The following is a 17,691-nucleotide window of genomic DNA, read 5'->3' as shown; positions in this document are numbered from 1 at the left end:
GCTCCCTGCATCCAGAGGGAGGAGCCCTGGTGGGTTCTGGGTTCTGCCCTTACTAGCTGCCTGCTTTGGACAAATGGCTTCAGCCCTCTCGCCTGAGAGATGCATGCTGATTACACTCGGCTCACTGCCGGTCATGAACGTTCAAAGATGCTGGATATGGGTAAAGGGCTGGCACCGTGCTAGACAAGTGGTCCCTCCATTTGGGGGTTGGCAGACTCACAAAGCCCTTCTTCAGAACAGGCCTTGCAATTGGAGTTGGTGGCAGGGCTGGGGCCCATGGGTGGACCCCTCTCTACCCTGGTAGAGGTCCCTGGTCTGCCCTTTGGCCCTGAGGATACCCAAACCTGAGGCCCCTCCTGAGGCTCATCACCCACACCCTCTGTGTCTGCTCTCAGAACTCAGCATCAATCAAAGAGCTTTTGGAAATTTTTTATGTCCTAGAAGAAAAGCTTTGTTATGGAACACCCTCTCCCCTGCACCGGTACCTGCCATAACAAATTTCTCTCCGAGTCTTGTCCACTTCCTCCCAATGTCAACATTCTGCTGATCAGAATGTACCTTCCAGTTTGAGTTACTTTCTTACACAACATTGCCTTCCCAGGCTGAGTTGCTACAAGTGTGTGCATTATTCATTACCAAATGCCAGCCACTGGCAGATGCCATGCCACGCAGCGCACCACGTAACAGCAATACAGGTGCTTCCTTCTTGCTGCGGGCACTGCACACATCCTCTCATACACCCCTCACTACAACCCTGTGCCCTGGGGATTGTAATCCCTATTTTACAGTTCGGGAAACTGAGGCTCAGCCCAAAGTCACCCATTCGGCAAATATTTCTTGAGTGTCTACAAATATCAGGGCCTACTGGGCACTGTGGTAGAGAACAAGATACATATGCAAAGTCCCCAGTCTCCTGGAGGTTCCAGTCTCCGGGAAGGAGACAGACAATACACAATAAACAAAAAGGAGGGTGAGGGGAGAGGAAGAGGGTGGCAGTCGGTGGAGGGTCAGTGTTACTGGCGCCTGCTCCAATCTAGGAGGAACGCACGAGGCCAGAATGGTATTCGATCATCTGCACACCAGGTGGCTGAGCCTGGATGGCTCCAGCACCCAGTGATGGGAGTCAGCGGCTTTTAAAGGTCTTCTTCTGGGCAGACTTCTTTACGCATACCCGGAGGGGAGAGGATGGAATGTAGTCGCATCAAGTGAAATGTGGTCTCAGCAAAGGGAATGTCCATAGTGAAATGACCGGAGAAGCCAGTTCCCGGGAGAGAGGTATTGATTCAATTGCTTGATCCAACCTAACAGTCACAAATTCCTAGCTGGGCAGGTTGTGGCGGGCAGCCACATCCAGGCCTGTAGCTTCCTTAGCAAAGGTTAATCTTTAAGTGAGCCCTATCCACTGTTCTCATGCATCTAGGATAACACACCTTTGAACTGTCAGAGTAATTTTCTTTTCCAGATCCCGCAGGGCACCACCACCAACACTAGAGCACAGACTACGGATTTCCTCATTCTTATCTTGCTGCCTGCATATTGTCTCTATGCTGTAAATGTTAAGTATCCTGTAACTATCAGTGTAAAAGATGTCTCTCTCCACTTTGCCTTATATCCAATCCTAGAGATATCCTAGCTTTGCTTCCTCCCACCCCCTCAACCTACCACCAATGGATTTCTTGTGACCCTCAAGTTTTCTTTGATTCTAATGTATAAAAGGAGCTGCAACACTGCCCTTCTCTGGAGCATTTTTTCAATCCAATTCCTTGAGATCTTGTTTTGGGCATGTCTTTAACAAATTGGCTCAAATAAATTATTAGTTTTTAATTAGAGAGGACAAGAGCAAGAGAAACATCCATTTTGTTGTTCCTCTTATTTATGCATTCATTGGTTGATTCTTGCATGTGCCTGGCCGGTGATTGAACCTACAACCTTGGCTTAGGCGGGACCACACTCTAACCAACCGACATACCTGGCCAGGGCAAATTTCTTAGTGTTCCATTGGTTTGGATGTTCTTTTGTGGACACAGTGCTGCCAAGTTCTATGGGTGGCATTCGAGAAATATGCGGAAAATGAGTCCTTCCTACCAACTTCAGCCTGGCCACGCTAAAGTTCTGGCTGATACCCCGACACGTAGGCTCCACATTGAAGTTGTTTCCAGTTTCTCCAAGTAGAGCTCACGTGGGATGGGCAGTTTTCTGCATGGGGCTTTTTGCTTCCGATGACTTGTTTTCTTGGGAGAAAGTCTTGAGAATGGGGTTGCTGGCTTGAGTCCTATGCATACGTATCACTCCGGGTTTCTCCTTTTGGAAAAACAGTGCATGTCTGGCACTTTTCCTGAGACCTGTGTCCCAGGCCTGGCCCTCATTATACCTCCTCACAGATGGTGCAGCTGTGAACAGCAGGGACTCCTGACTGCCTGGCAGATTCCTCCTCAGCCTTTCAAACCCTGCTCAACCACCCCCCACGTCCACAGGCAGGATGACTCCTTTTTCATGTAAAACCTGTTATGTTAGCATTCCTAGACGCCCAGCTTCCTCAGGCTCAGTATTGCGGGGTTTGCCCCAGCACCATGGGTGGGCACTGACTATATAGAAGGAAGTTTTGTATCCCTATGGAGGCAAAGCACTTCGCACACAGAGCCAGGACACCTGCCTCGCCCCTCCCCTAGCCCAGGACTATGGCCAAGGCTCTCTCAGCCTCTGACTCTCAGCATCTATCACACGGAATGGGAGCAATAGCAGATAAAACTTTCCCAACATCTTTAACGAGGTAACCTCTTACTCCCATAGGGAATTGCAGCCCATAAAGGCGCCGGGAGGTTCTAACAGCCCAACCAGCAGACACCCGAACAAGTTATTTCAAATGAGAGAGGCCCAACCCTTACTTCTGGTGTCCCTTCCTCCTGCCCAGATTTCTCGCATTCCTCTGGGATGACCAGGCCTGTGCCAGGGTACAATGGAAGGGCTTGCAATGCAAGGCCCCACCTCCCTGCAGGCTGGTATTTTTAGACAAAGTCCTTGGCTACCTTATCTAAAAGGCCAGACTGGAGACCTTGATTTCTCAGCTTTCCAAACATCCAATGGGGCTCCCACCGCACCTCCCTCCTATCCGCTCCCCCCCCCCCCCGCCCCCCGCCGTGCTCCCGGCTCCATATAGTGCAACCTCCAAGTCTACCTCCACAGCTGTCCAGTTAAAAGCCCCCCTTCATGATAATCCTTCCTTTCAGTAAGACCGTTTTTCTTGTACCAAGAGCAGCCAAGTAAACACTATTTAAAAAGAGATCTTTGCTGGAGCAGACTGGGAAATTCCCACAAAGCAGCCATTTCCTGTGCGTCAGGCGCTGCATTTCCCAAGCAGCCAGGGAAACATCTTGTCCCAGCTCATACCCCGTAACACAGAATCCGTAATTTTTATATTTATCTGTACCCCAAAGAGGTAGTGAGGGGCGGATTGTGGCCGATGGGGGCAGGGGCCCTCGTTCCCCACCTCGGGCAAAGGTGCGTTAGTCACGGTCACGAGGCGACCTTCTGCGCAGGGGTGGGCGGGGCGGCATCCACAAAGCCGGCAGCCCCGGTGGCACTCACCTTTGGCCAGAGTTCCGGGCAGCGGAGACGGCCCCGCTGCGGGATGCCACCCCGCCCGCGCCCGCCCGTCCAGAGCATCTCGGCCCCGGCGTCCTCAGCACCACGAATAGGGAAACTGAGGCTGCAGGAGGCCTCCCGAGGGCTGGGCCGGCTGTGCGGCCTGGAACCAGTCCCCTCTCCCCCGTCTCGGGCCTCGGTTTCCGATCTCTGGACAATCATTCCTCCGGCTCCGGCTCGGAAGGGGCGTGGCCGCGCCCCGAGAACAGTCGGGGGGAAATATTTAAAAAAAACACACCCGCGGAGCTGCAGACCTAGGTGCCTCGTCCCAAGGTCATGCGGAGAGAGAAGCCAGCCTCCGGGCATGAGCTTCCAGCCGGCCCCCGCCAGGCCCCGGCCTCTAATGTCCTGGGGGTCCGAGGGGGCCCCAGGAAAATTTCGGCCCCCAAATCCAAGCCCAGAGTCCGAACCCCAAGTCCAGGAGCCAGCCCCGCCTCCCACCCCGCCCCAGCCCTCCCTCCGGGTACCGAGTGCCTCGCTCGCCCCTCTCCATCCCCACGAACCCCGCCGCCGTCTTCACGCCCCGCCCCGCCCCTCGCGCCGGGCCCGCCCCCTGCGGTCGCAGCGCCCGGGCAGGGCCGGGGCCGCAGCCAATGGAAAGGCGGCGTGTCCTGGGCGTTGGCGGTTGTGACGCGCCGGGCCAACGGGCGGCGGCCAATCAGCGGCGAGCTCGAGGGCGGGCCCTGACGCGGGCGGCGCTCCTCGTGCGGCGGCGGCGGTATAGGAGCGAGCGCCGCGGACAGCAGGGCCAGCCGAACGCAGCCGCCGCCGCCGCCGCCACACGCCTCCCGCAGTCTCCGCGCCGTCACCGCCTAGCGAACCCAGCCCGGCGCGCCCCCAACCGCCGCTGCCCCCTGGCCGGCCCGTCTGCGAGCGGGCGAGCGGCCGCGACGCCCGGCCGGACCCTGAACCTCGCCTTCTCGCGCGTCGGCCGCCCGCGCCTCCTCGGCTGCCTGCCTGGCATGAAGACCAAGTTCTGCAACGGGGGCGAGGCGGAGCCCTCGCCGCTCGGGCTGCTGCTGAGCTGTGGCAGCAGCAGCGCGACCCCGGCGCCCGGCGTGGGGCAGCAGCGCGACGCCGCCAGCGACCTCGAGTCCAAGCAGCTGGGCGGCCGGCAGCCCCCGCTGGCGCTGCCCCCGCCGCCGCCGCCGCCGGCCGACGAGCAGCCGGAGCCGCGGACACGGCGCAGGGCCTATCTGTGGTGCAAGGAGTTCCTGCCCGGCGCCTGGCGGGGCCTTCGCGAGGACCAGTTTCACATCAGTATCATCAGGTCGGTGGCGAGCGGGCGGGCGGGGGGGACGTGGCCCGCCGCTAGCCGGTCAGGTGACGCCGGGCGGCCGGCCGGGCGGGCGGGGGCGGGGGCGCGGGGCCGGCGAGAGCCACCTTTCCCGGACGCTTGTGAAGTCCAGGCCAAATCTCGCGAAACAGGCCCCGCGGCCGCCCAAGACCTTCCAAGAGGCAGGCTTTTGGGGAAAAAAAAATAAATAAATAAAGTATTTTTTTCCCGCTTGCGTGGGAAAGCCGGTCTCCTCTTCTGAGAACAATACCGTTCGGTCACAAAGTAGTACATTTCGTTCAGAGGCTTAAAACACGCCTAGAAAGTTCCTTTGCGGTTGAGGATCTTAAATAGAGGAGGGGTGTGATGGCTGGCTTTACAGAAATCACTCGGTAACTTCTCCTTCCCGTGCCTGGCGTCTACGGTTGGATTATTTTTTTTTTTCCTCCTCTTTGGAAGAGTCATCTGTGAGTGGTGAAGGGGTACCATATGCTCATGCCCCCCAACGCTGTTCAAACCCGCTAGGTGTGTTACTAAGCAAAGTAGGAGGTGTGGCTCCAAAAATCACTGGGGGTAAAGTAGAAGGAATTCCCGCCTCCCCACCCCGTTATTTTAAGGTTAAACGTTTTAAAATTTAAATTTAATCATAAACGTATGGGTGTGCATGTTCACCCATAAAGACCCCCTTGATTTTTGTCTCCACTCTGTTCCCATGGGGGTAACCATTTAACATTTTAGTGTGCATCCTTCCATTTAGACCTTTAAACTGAGGTCTTTTTTTTTTTTTTCTCCTGCAAATTTTCTCTGACGTGGCTGACCAGGGTGAGGGCAGTATCTAGCAACTGGCTGGCTGCCACCGAGAATCCCTAAATCCAATTTTAGTCATTCGATGCCTTTTCTGTGCCCAGTCTTTCACCGGAGCTGCAGATGCAGCAAACTTAACTGAGCTTCACTTCCTTTTTGTGCCTCTGGCCCCTCGCACAGAGATGCTTATGAGCCCTGAGTCAAAAGGCAGAGAAAAGAAAACCAAAAGGTGTTTAGATAATCCCCGAATTGTGTTTTTTATTTCACTTTCCACTTGTTCATCGCTGGTGTGTATGTAGGAAAGCGATTGCCTTTTGTATATTAAATCTTGTATCTTGTAACCTTGCTATAGTTGCTTATCTGTTCCAGGAGGGTGGCTTTTTTGTTGTTGTGGTTGTTTTTTTCAGTCTAGTCCCTTGGATTGTCCAGCTCTGACTGCTGCCCATGTTCTCCTTCCTGGTTCCTCCACAGCTGGCAACACAGGACAGCCCCTCCTCTTCCCCTAAGAAAGAATTATTGGGCCCCAAATGTCAACAGCACTGAGGTTGAACAACCTTGGAATAGAGGACTGAAGATTGAGCTTTCCTCTTTCATCCATCTGGCCATACTCTTAAAGATTAACCTTTGGCCAAAACCGGTTTGGCTCAGTGGATAGAGCGTCGGCCTGCGGACTGAAAGGTCCTGGGTTCGATTCCGGTCAAGGGCATGTACCTGGGTTGCGGGCACATCCCCAGTAGGAGATGTGCAGGAGGCAGCTGGTCGATGTTTCTCTCTCATCGATGTTTCTAATTCTCTATCTCTCTCTCCCTTCCTCTCTGTGGAAAATCAATAAAAATATATTAAAAAAAAAAAAGATTAACCTTTGCTTTGTGGTTGGTGCTCATATGAGCAGCTGACATTATCTCATGTAATCTTCACATAAACCCCTATTAGATACATTATATTATGCTGAGAAAACAGGGTTAGAGGCACTGAGTAACTTGCCCAAAGAGCCAGCAAAGGCCTGTTTTTTCTTTGGTTTAATTTTTTTAAAATATATTTTTATTGATTTCAGAGAGGAAGGAAGAGGGAGAGAGATAGAAACATCAATGATGAGAGAGAATCATTGATCGGCTGCCTCCTGCAAGCCTCCCACTGGGGATTGAGCCCACAACCTGGGCATGTGCCCTTGACCAGAATTGAACCTGGGACCTTTCAGTTCGAAGGCTGATGACGCTCTATCCACTGAGTGGAAGCGGCCAGGGCATGTTTGTTTGTTTTTTAAATTATGTTTTTTTAAATATATATTTTATTTATTTTCTACAGAGAGGAAGGGAGAGGGATAGCGAGTTAGAAGCATCGATGAGAGAGGAACGTTGATCAGCTGCCTCCTGCACACCCCCCACTGGGGATGTGCCCGAAACCAAGGTACATGCCCCCGACGGGAATCGAACCTGGGACCCTTCAGTCCGCAGGCTGATGCTCTATCCACTGAGCCAAACCAGTTAGGGCTTAAATTATGTTTTTAATTGATTTCAGAGAGAGGGAGAGAGAGAGAAACATCAATGATGAGAGAGAATCACCCATCATCTGCCTTCTGCACATCCCCCCACAGGGATGGAGCTGCAACCTGGGCATGTGCCCTGACTGGGAATTGAACCTTGACCTCCTGGTTCATAAGTCGACACTCAACCACCCAGCCACACCGGCCAGGCTCTTTAGTCATTTTGACTTTTAGATGATGCTCTTGAAACTCCTGGGTCCAGGCCCTAAGCTCTAGTGAGACAGGATGTTTGCTGGACTTGATGCCTGTGACTTACGGACAGTTTGCAGTGGTGTCAATGCCATTTTTGTTTTTCAGCAAAATACAGTTGGTTAGGTGCAAACCAGATAACTTAGCAGAAGAAAATCTTTGTGTTAAAGGTTTCTCTGGAGCAGGTGGTTTCTTGGGTTTATCATTGAGCATTGAGCTGCCTCACCTAGATATGAATTCTTTCCCAGATGATTGGAATATGTATAGATTTGTTTTTTAAAATATATTTTTATTGATTTCAGAGGGAAGAGAGGGAGGGAGAGAGAAACATCAATGATTAGAGAATCATTGATTGGCTGCCTCCTGCAGGCCCCCTACTGGGGATCAAGCCTGCAATCCAGGCATGTGCCCTAACCGGAATCAAACCAGGAATTAAACTGTGACCTCCTGGTTCATAGGTCAGTGCTCAATCACTGAGCCACAGTGGTGAGGCAAAATATATCTAGATGGGGTATTTTTGTTTGTTTGTTTTTATCTAGATGTTTTTTGATGGATGAATGGATAAGCAGAGGTGACATTTACATACAGTGGAATATTAAAAGAGGATATTCTGATACCTGCTACAATAGATGAACCTTAAGGACATTATGCTAAGTGAAATAAGCCAGACACAGAAGGACAAATATTGTATTGGCTTCTGTGAGGTCACCAGAGTAGTCAGATAAATGGAAACAAAGTAGACTGTTGATTTCCAAGGGCTGGGGGAGGGGAGAAAAGGGAGTTAGTCTTTAGTGGATACAGCCTTTTAGTTTTACAAGAAGAAAAAAAAGTATTATGGAGATGGATGGTGATGATAGTTGTACAAAAATGTGAATATATAACTGTACACTTAAACATGGTTCAGAGGGTAAATTGTATGTTACTTGTATACTTGGAAACATTTTTTGTGAGATTAAGTTGCAAACATTAAAGCCTCTCCTAGATGTAAATACATACACGAGCTCCAAGACTCGCCCCTGTGCATTGCCTGGTAACTGTAGTCCACGCCTGTTCTACAGCAGTTACCACCTGCTTCCTATTGCAGGCTGGGTGCTTGAAGCCTAGGATGTGACATTCCCAAGTGCTGATGGGTGCAAGTGGGTTACATGATACAGCTGGAATGCATCACATCTACAAGAATATTCCCTTTTTTCTTGGGACTGAACAGGTTTTGATGATATCATTGACTCAGATTTGGCTTCCTTTCACAGGTGGACACGTGGAATATAGTCACAGTCTAAGTGAACTTTTCAGAGCACCAAAGTTAATAGTTTTCATAGCCAACACCTGATGGTAGTATTCAGTAAGATGATAGTATTTTGATAAGATGGTAATAGTCTATACTATAATAGACTCTATAGGGATTTGTGAAGTGACCTTTGCTTTCTTTATATGTGCTATAGAACCAAAATGACATCTTGCCCCTATAGCATTGTGGCTGGTGAGGGTATGATGCGTTTCAGGGCTGTGCTGTGGTGTTCCATCCTGAGGAACTGAACATTAGAAAGCGAGAAGGTGGCAGGACCGTATTTTACAGTCACAGCCACCTTCCTTAGCTTCCTCACATTACACTGGGGTTTTTCTCATTATCGATCTGTTCAAGGGGCAGCACTCCTTCCTGGCCTCCCAGGTGAAACACAGCTGCGCCTTTTGGTGAACTCATAGGCCTCTGAAATGAAGGGTATTTCCTCATTTGCCTCATAGGGGGAAAATGTCTATTTTACTTCTCCTTGAAAAATCTACAAATTGCCATTAAGTTTTGAAATCAGTTGTACTGTATGCTGATGTTACAGTAAACTGTTTGACTTGCAGTGACCTAGTAGCAAATTAAGAGGAACTTGATTAAACTTTAACTTTGCCTTATTTGGGGGTTTTATGGGTTTGCCCTGGGTGTCGGTAACATCAGTTTTCCCAGAGTCTTTACTAAGATAGTCACTAAGATAGTGGGCTTGGGAAGGATTATGCCGTAGGCTCTGGATCAGTGGGGCTAATGTAGAGAAAGACGAGTGGGGGAAGAAAAAAATAAAGTTTGCTAAATCCAGAACTTTCGCTGAAGTTGAAGGGTGGAAAAGTCACCAAGAAACAAATTTGTTTTTCTTATTATAAATTGGTATGAATGAAAAACATTTTGGCTTTTTAAAGGGCTAGATCAGGAAATTCAGGGCAGAGGAGGCCGACATAAACAGTACACAGAATGTCGTCTGTTATGTGACCAGAAGAAGGAATTTTGTAGGTAGGTTTCAATTCACTGGAGCGCAATTTACTGAAAAAAAATTTTTTTTTTTTAAATCTTCATCCCAGGACATGTTCATTGATATTTAGAGAGAGAGGAAGTGAGAGGGGAAGGAAGGAGTTGGGGGAAGGAGCGGGGGAGAGAGAGACACACAGAGACCAGGGATTGAACCTGCAACCTTTAGTGTATGGGACAATGCTCCAACTGAGCCACCCAGCCAGGGTGTAAGTTAATTCTTGATTAGCTGTATATAAAGAGAAATTGAAATGTTTATTTTTATATCTGATTAATAATCTATAAAAGAAGCTAGGTAGGGGTTGGTGAAGCACACTCAGCTAGGTCCAGAGGACGCTGGTTAGAATTGGCAGCAGTGACTCTGCTCTTCATTTTCCAACGTGTCACTTACACGTGTTGAATGTGACATGAATGTGTTATTTTCATTTTATTTGCTTCATGAGTATGTTGTGCCTCCTAAATTTAATTATGATGTGTATGTTTATTATAAAGCTGTCCCTGCCAGATGATAAAGTTTGTAGTTTCAATTCAAAGTTTCTAGTTTGAATTCATAATTCTTTGAAATCTTTCAGAGTTCCAGGGATAAAATAAAATATCAACTTGACCAGATATTTTTTTTCCTTGTAATTGATTTTAGAAAGAGGAAGAGGGAGGGAGAGAGAGAAACATTGATTTGTTGTTGCATTTATTTATGCATTTATTTATTCCTGTATGTGTTCTGACCCCACATCCTTGGATTGGGACAACACTCTAACCAACTGAGCTACCCCGCCAGGGCCTTGGGCAGATAATCTTGACAAATTATGCCATATATAGGGCTGTTGGATTTTTGCTATCATTTCTGTTTGACTTGCAGTGACCTAGTAGCAAATTAAGAGGAACTTGATTAAACTTTAACTCAATAAATAGTTATTGAGCATATTTTCCTAATGTATCTCCTTGTTCCTAGTCATTTTATTTGGCTCATTGGTAACTGGCTTATTTCTGGATGGTTTTCACAGTTTGCGTCATCCATAATGGTGACCTTTTATTTTGATTGTCATTAAAACATAATCAATGGTTTACTTCCTCCTACTAAGGCCTATTGAGCAACAGAGGCTACAGATAATATAAGAGATGAAGGATTTCCAGGTTGTGCGCCTGTTTCTGTCCAAGCTTGGCCTGCCTGCCTTCCTTCTTTAGGAGTACGGGGATAAACTTTGAATTGAGTTACACAACTTAGAACAGTAGTTCATCTGTTTGCTCTCCCTGTTGACTGAGCTTTCAAGAAGATGTGACAGGAAGGAGAACTAGGACTTTTAACTAATGCTTGTCCTGTTGCTTGGGAGCCAGAAGCCCTTGTTGGCTGTGACTAGAACAGCAGGGCAATTCTGATAGCTGTGCACATGAGGCCCTGCCCCCCAGTTGAAAAGAAAGGTGAAGGGTCCTTGTATCCTCTGTCTCTGCACCTTCCATCTGCTTTTCCACTTGCTTGCTGGGTGGGGGATGGGGATACTAGAACCTTGAGTTCCCTTATCTTTCTGTTCCTCCTCAGTTGGGGTAGACAACTAACTGGCCTTGGGGAAAATAGATCCTTAACTCTTGTGAAGGCTCCCAGGTACTCGTGATTGCTTTCTCTTCAGCTACTGAAGAAAAAATCTTAAATATGACTTTTATTTACATCCGGACACATTATTTCTGTGGAAGCACATTCAGGTTTTTTAGTAGCTTAAGAAAACTCATTACATAGGAAAAAGTCGATTTTTTTATTTTTAAAAAACTTCATTGAAATATAATTCATATACCACAATTCACCCATTTAAAGTGTCCGATTTAGTGGTTTTTAGAATACCCACAGATATATGCAACCATCACAATCAGTTTTAGAACATTTTCATCATCTCAAAGAGAAACTCTGTCCCCTTTAGCCTCCTGCCTCCCTAGCCCTAAGCACTCACTAATCTGACTTCTGTCTTATTGACTTCCTAGTTTTGGACAGTTCTTATGAATGGAGTGCATGTGATTTTTTGTGACTTAAGCATTATGTTTTTAAGGATCATCCATGTTATAGCATATCAGTGATTCATTCCTTTTTTTAAAAATTGTGGTAAATATACATAAAATAAAATTTATTACAGTTTTAACCATTTTAAGTGTGCAAGTCAGTGGCATTAAGTACACTCACATTGTTGTGTCACTGTGTCCACTATCCATCTCAAGAATGTTTCTGTCCTTCCAAACTACTGAACCTCTGTGCCCATTAAACATTAACTTTGCATTCCCCTTAATGGCCCCTATCCTTTGAAATTGATTAGCTCAGAGTCTGTTTTTAGTTTCGTTTGTGTGTTTCCTGAAATGTGGGATATACTTTTGATGTGCAGCTCTGCTGACACCTTGATTTTAGCCCTAGAAGACCTTTTTTCAGGCATTTGAACTCCAGAACTAAAAGATAGTAAATTTGCTGTTTTAAGCCACAAGTTTTCGGTCACATGTTACAGCAGCTGTAGGAAACGAAGACATTTGTTTTGTGCAGGTTTGTACAGTCTAGTCTTGATGTAAGGCTCTTGGTGTCCACTTGCACCTGTTACCATGTTTAGCTTTGTTTCTTGGGTCTTGTGGCATCAGAGTTAAAAGCAAGGACCCTGGCGCCATGCACCTGCGTTTGAATCCTGTCTTAGTCACTTCCTTTCTTGCTGGGGTGATACCGGTGTCCACCTGTAGGATTGTTGGGAGGATGAAATGAGTTAATCCTTGTCAAATACTTCATGACTCTGAGCCCTTATAGTGACTAATGAAGTCCTACTCTTTTATAAAGGAGTGAATTTGAGGGTCAGAGAGGTTTATTAGTAGTGATGTGCCCAAGATTGCACAGCTAGTAAGTGGCAGGAGTGGGATTTGAATGCCAGGCTCCCTGGTTCTGAAGCCTGAGGTCTTACTCTTAACACGATGCCATCCACAGGATGATGGGGCTTACAGTCTAATTAGGGAGCTAAGACTAATTTCCCAATCATTAGAGAGCAGTATAAGCAGTTTTCAAACATAACGGAGGAGTTTGGAGAAGAGAGACTTAGTGGGACAAGAGTGCTGCTGTTCGTTGTCATTTCTGGGAAATAGTTATTGAGCATCCACAATTTGGAGGCCTTTGGGCCTTAAGAATTGAAGGTAGACATTACCCTGGCCTTCAAGGAGCTAGCAGGGAAGATGACAAAAGCTTCTTGTGGAGGTTGGACTTTGAACTTGGTCTTAAATGGTAAGTAGTTTTTAGATAGCAGAGAAGGAGGAGTTTCCAGCTTGGAAGAACTCAAGTTAGTGGATGTGGTGATAGGCTTTATCAGTTAGTACTTATAACAGAAAACTCCAGAGTAACAGTAGCTTAAACCACATAGAAATGTATTTTCCTCTGTGTTAGAACTCCAGAAGTCACCAGGCCAGGCCAGTCTGGAAGCTTCACAGGCTAGATGGGGATGCAGGCTCCTTCCAGCTAACTGCTCTGCCATTCCTAGGATGTGGCCCTTATTCTCATAATCTAAGGAGCTGCAAAAGCTCTGGCCATATGTGCCAGTCAGGCTCTTGCAAAATAACTGGAATAATACTAGGTACTTTGACATAGAGAACTTAATATAGGGAATTGGATGGACAGGTGTGGAGGGAACCAAAAAGGCAGAAGTGATTAAAATAATTAATTGTATGAAGCAGCCCCACTCCGAGCCTTGGAGAACCAAAAGGGAAGAGGTCTGAGTTATCAGAACCTGTAAGTTCTGAGGAGGGCCCCACAGAATTAGGATACAGCCTCCGAGGAGAGGGCACTGCTTAACTATTGCTGGTATCTCAACTTGAGAAGTGTCCCTGTGGAGCCAGAGCCCAGACCTCTGAGCTGGTACCTCTGAGAGGGTGTTCTGGGGCTGGTTGTGGAACAGCTGCCATGGCTGGGCTGACGTGTTGCTAGTGCATTGCCAACAGGAACAGGAAGCAACACACCTTCTCCCTCTTGCCTTCCAGGCCCCTCCAGTGCCACAGGGCCCCACTGCCCATACCCAATGGGGAGCATCTGATCACAGAGATCTGGAACTGGTATAGTCCCAATCCGGCATCATAGCAGAAAACACAGATGGGTTTGGAGCTCAGAGACAATAGCTCAGCAATTGACACACCATCATTTTCTTGTTTATTAGGGGGGAAGGTGGGGAAGAGAGAGGGGCAAAGTGGGAACTTGTCTTATGTTGATTTCCCAGAAGTCACACAAATACGTTTCATTTGCCAACACTTGGTAGCATGGGCCCACCTAGCTGTAAAAGTATCTGCTAAGTATAGTTTTGATACAGGGCACTTCCCGGCTGAATAAACCTGGGTTCTAGCAAGGAAAGAGAGGTGAATATCTGCCACAGGAACAGAACTGTCAGAGTTGTTAGACTGATGTCGATGTAGCAACATTAATAACCTCCAGCCAAAAAAAATTCCGGTTATCTTTCCTGCCTACACAAGTTGAAGTGTTCTCTCTTGCTTTGTATTTCTTTTATTTTTTATTGATTTTATTTTACTTATTTTTTTTTATATATTTTATTGATTTTTTACAGAGAGGAAGGGAGAGAGACAGAAAGTCAGAAACATCTATGAGAGAGAAACATCTATCAGCCGCCTCCTGCACATCCCCCACTGGGGATGTGCCCGCAACCCAGGTACATGCCCTTGACCGGAATCGAACCCGGGACCCTTCAGTCCGCAGGCCGACGCTCTATCCACTGAGCCAAACCGGTTTCGGCTATTTTTTATTGATTTTAGAGAGGAAGGGAGAAGGAGAGAGATATAGAAACATCATTGATGATAGAGAATCATTGATTGGCTGCCTCCCGCACGCCCTGCACTGGGGATTGAGCCTGCAACCCAGGCATGTGACCTTGACCGGAATCGAACCCGAGACCTTTCAGTTTGCAGGCCAGTGCTCTATCCACTGAGCCAAATCGGCTAGGGCTGCTTTGTATTCCTTGACAGTGCTTGTCTTTGTATGCTCACAAATCCCTACATAATTGGGCATGTGGTGATTTAGATTAGCTTTGTATTTTAGCCTTTTGGCATCATATTTTGACTAGGCTGGACTGTTCATGGATGGAACAAGGAATAGTGACTCCCTGACTGGGGATGCTATTCTAGAAAGCTGTGGTTCGATTTGCTGCTAACTTTTTGTACAAAAGTTGGTTATATACTGTCATCCAATGTGGATGCATCTGACAGGCTCAGGATGTGCTGAAGCACATAGTTGCAAACACTGTCCCCTGATTTTGAACTCTGTCTTATAGTTTTATGTCTGCTTTCTTCATCAGAGTGGACATTTCTTGAGGGCAGGGACCAGATCCTATTTTGGTTTTGTATTACCCTAGCTTCTAGCAAGAGTGCTGTGCTTATGTAATAACTAGAGCCTGGTGCACATATTTGTGCACTGGTAGGGTCCCTCGGCCTGGCTGGTGATGGAGGCCTATCAGGGGCCGGCCAACCTGTGGGGAGGGAGGGGCTGTGGGAGTTTGGCTGTGGGAGCGCACTGGCCACCAGGGGGCAGCTCCTGTGTTGAGCGTCATAGCAACTGGCTGACTGGTTGTTCTGGTTGTTCTGGTTGTTCGGTTGTGTAATGGTCACTTCGGCTTTTATATATATAGATTACTCAAGATTTATTGACTAGTTAGGATTTAGTGGCTCTGAAGTTAGTAGAGGTGAGGTGCCTCTTGCCTGTAATTCCTGATTGTACACTGTTTTTTATTCTGCAGTTTAACTCCAATCTCTGCATTAGCTAGCCTTCTTCTATACCCAGTCATTTCCAACCCAGGCAGGTGATTTGTCCTCAAGGCTATTCCTTCCTGTTTGAATGACCTCTGTAACTTGTTTCTTGTCTTCACTAGTCAAAATGGAAGGGTTAGGGTAATGAGATCTTGCATTTCCTCTGAATGCTCCAAGAATCACTTAATGTTGCAGGTTTTTTGAAAAGGCTTGTTAGTCAAAATTGGTTGAGAGCCCTGACAGGTTTGGCTCAGTGGATGGAGCGTCGGCCTGTGGACTGAAGGGTCCCAGGTTCGGTTCCGGTCAGAGGCATGTGCCTTGGTTGTGGGCGCATCCCCAGTGGGGGGTTTGCGGGGGGCGGCTGATCGATGTTTCTCTCTCATTGATGTTTCTGGCTCTCTGTCCCTCTCCCTTCCTCTCTCTGAAAAATCAATGAAATATATTTTTTAAAAAATTGGTTGAGAAATTTTTACTGACATGGGCATGGAAGAGGTGGATCTTGGAACTGTACTTCAAATGGAAAGTTCTGGAGGAAATGGAATCTGCTGTAATAGAGGTTTGGAATCATAAAAGAATGTGGGGTTGAAGGACTGCATCTAGGATTCCCCCATTGCCAGTGCTGGAGAGAGTACTCCCGGTCCTTGTCATTCTCCAGAGGCCAGTGCCATGTGTGGGGCACACATGTGATTAAAAAAAACCTCTCCCCCAGTGCTACTCTAGAAGGACAGATTGGGGGATTTACCTGTTTTTTGTTGTTGTTGTTTTTTGTTTTTGTTTTTCCAGAGAAGAAGGGAGAGAGAGGAGAGAGAGAAAAATCAGTGATGAGAGAAAAATCATCCATGGACTACCCCCTGTACTGGGAATCTAGCCCATAGCCCGGTCATGTGCTCTGACTGGGAATTGAACCATGACCTCCTGGTTCATAAGTTGACACTCAACCAGTGAGCCCCCATTGGCTGGGAAGGGTTTGCTTATCCTATATAATAAAAGCCTAATTTCGTCCGTTCAACCAAAGTGTAATATGCTAATGATACACTAAGGCCGCTCAACCGCTCGCTATGACATGCACTGACCACCAAGGGGCAGACGTTCTGACCGGAAGGTTAGCTTGCCGCTGGAGTCTGGCCGATTAGGACTGGGCAAGACAGGCCGTTCACATCCTGGAGCCCTCCTGTGGTCCCTCCCCATCTGGCCAACCTCCCACGCCCCTCCCTGGCCCCCATTGTGTGCCCTATTGCAATCTGGGACCTCTCGGGATGTCAGAGAGCCAGTTTTGGCCTGATCCCGCAGGCCGAGCCAAGGGACCCCACTGGTGCACAAATTCGTGCACCGGGCCTCTAGTTTTGAATCATGGAATTGATCTGAAAATTGTGGAGTTAATCATTTATGTTGCAAGTATTGTGAGAGAATGAATGAAGACTTAGAACAATGCTTGTGGGGTCCTCACTTCCCATCCATCGTAGTTATCCAAGGAGAGTGACTTAGTTGACCTTCAGAATACAGGTATTTACCATCCTCCTATTTCTCACAGAGGTGGCCTCAGTAACATGCTGTTCCTGTGCTCCTTACCCGACACTGTGGCCACCGTTGGTGACGAGCCTCGGAAAGTGCTCCTACGGCTGTATGGTGCGATTTTAAAGATGGTGAGTTCCTGGGCTACTTAGGGACGGGAGGGACCTGTTAACAGTTTTAATTGTCTTTCCTAAACTACCTGGGAAGAGATTTTAAATGTTTTAGTGGTGTTACTAAAGCTATTTAAATATATTACTTTTATTTTAATTGGTCTGTACAACTTGGATTTTGTTTCTATTCTAAGTGAATTCCTGTTTTTACTTATTATTTATTAGGAAACTAGTGCAAACATTCCTAGCTTTATGTCCACAGGAAGTATAATGTTGGTTAAATCTTAAAGAGTGCCTGATGATGCTCGGGGTTTTCAGCTCAGACTTAGGTTGTGAACTTCTGATGTGGAGAAGTTGTTTTTATAGCATGATCACAGGCTTTACAGGGTGGTCCCAGTGGACAGAGTTGACCTCAGGGAAGTAGAATTTATTAACTGCCTCCTTGGAGATTTCTTTAAAACTTTAAATTTGTTAGATTTACAATCTTTCCTAATTTTCATATTACTTAAATAATTGAACCTAATTTTAATTAAAGTACCTTATTTGTTGAATTGTCTTAATCTATTATAGGATATCCCAAATG

General features: G+C 47.3%; 1 protein-coding gene across 3 annotated transcripts in view; it reads left to right on the top strand.

Moving 5' to 3' along the window:
* The first annotated feature begins 4,403 nt into the window (after positions 1–4,403).
* Positions 4,404–17,691, top strand: part of CHKA (choline kinase alpha) — a 42,487-nt gene continuing 29,199 nt past the window's right edge. For all 3 annotated transcript variants that reach the window (XM_070427675.1, XM_070427674.1, XM_070427676.1), the window contains exons 1-2: positions 4,404–4,912; positions 17,018–17,129. In XM_070427675.1, coding sequence (XP_070283776.1) covers positions 4,605–4,912; positions 17,018–17,129 — 420 coding nt within the window. In that variant the 5' untranslated portion in view covers positions 4,404–4,604. The remainder of the gene's footprint in view (positions 4,913–17,017; positions 17,130–17,691) is intronic.

The sequence above is a fragment of the Myotis yumanensis genome, unplaced genomic scaffold (assembly GCF_028538775.1).
Source record: "Myotis yumanensis isolate MYYU_CA2020_CCGP unplaced genomic scaffold, mMyoYum1.0.hap1 SCAF_10, whole genome shotgun sequence".
Lineage (NCBI taxonomy): Eukaryota > Metazoa > Chordata > Mammalia > Chiroptera > Vespertilionidae > Myotis > Myotis yumanensis.
Note: the sequence above shows the minus strand (reverse complement) of the source record. Positions and strands in the feature narration are given on the sequence as shown.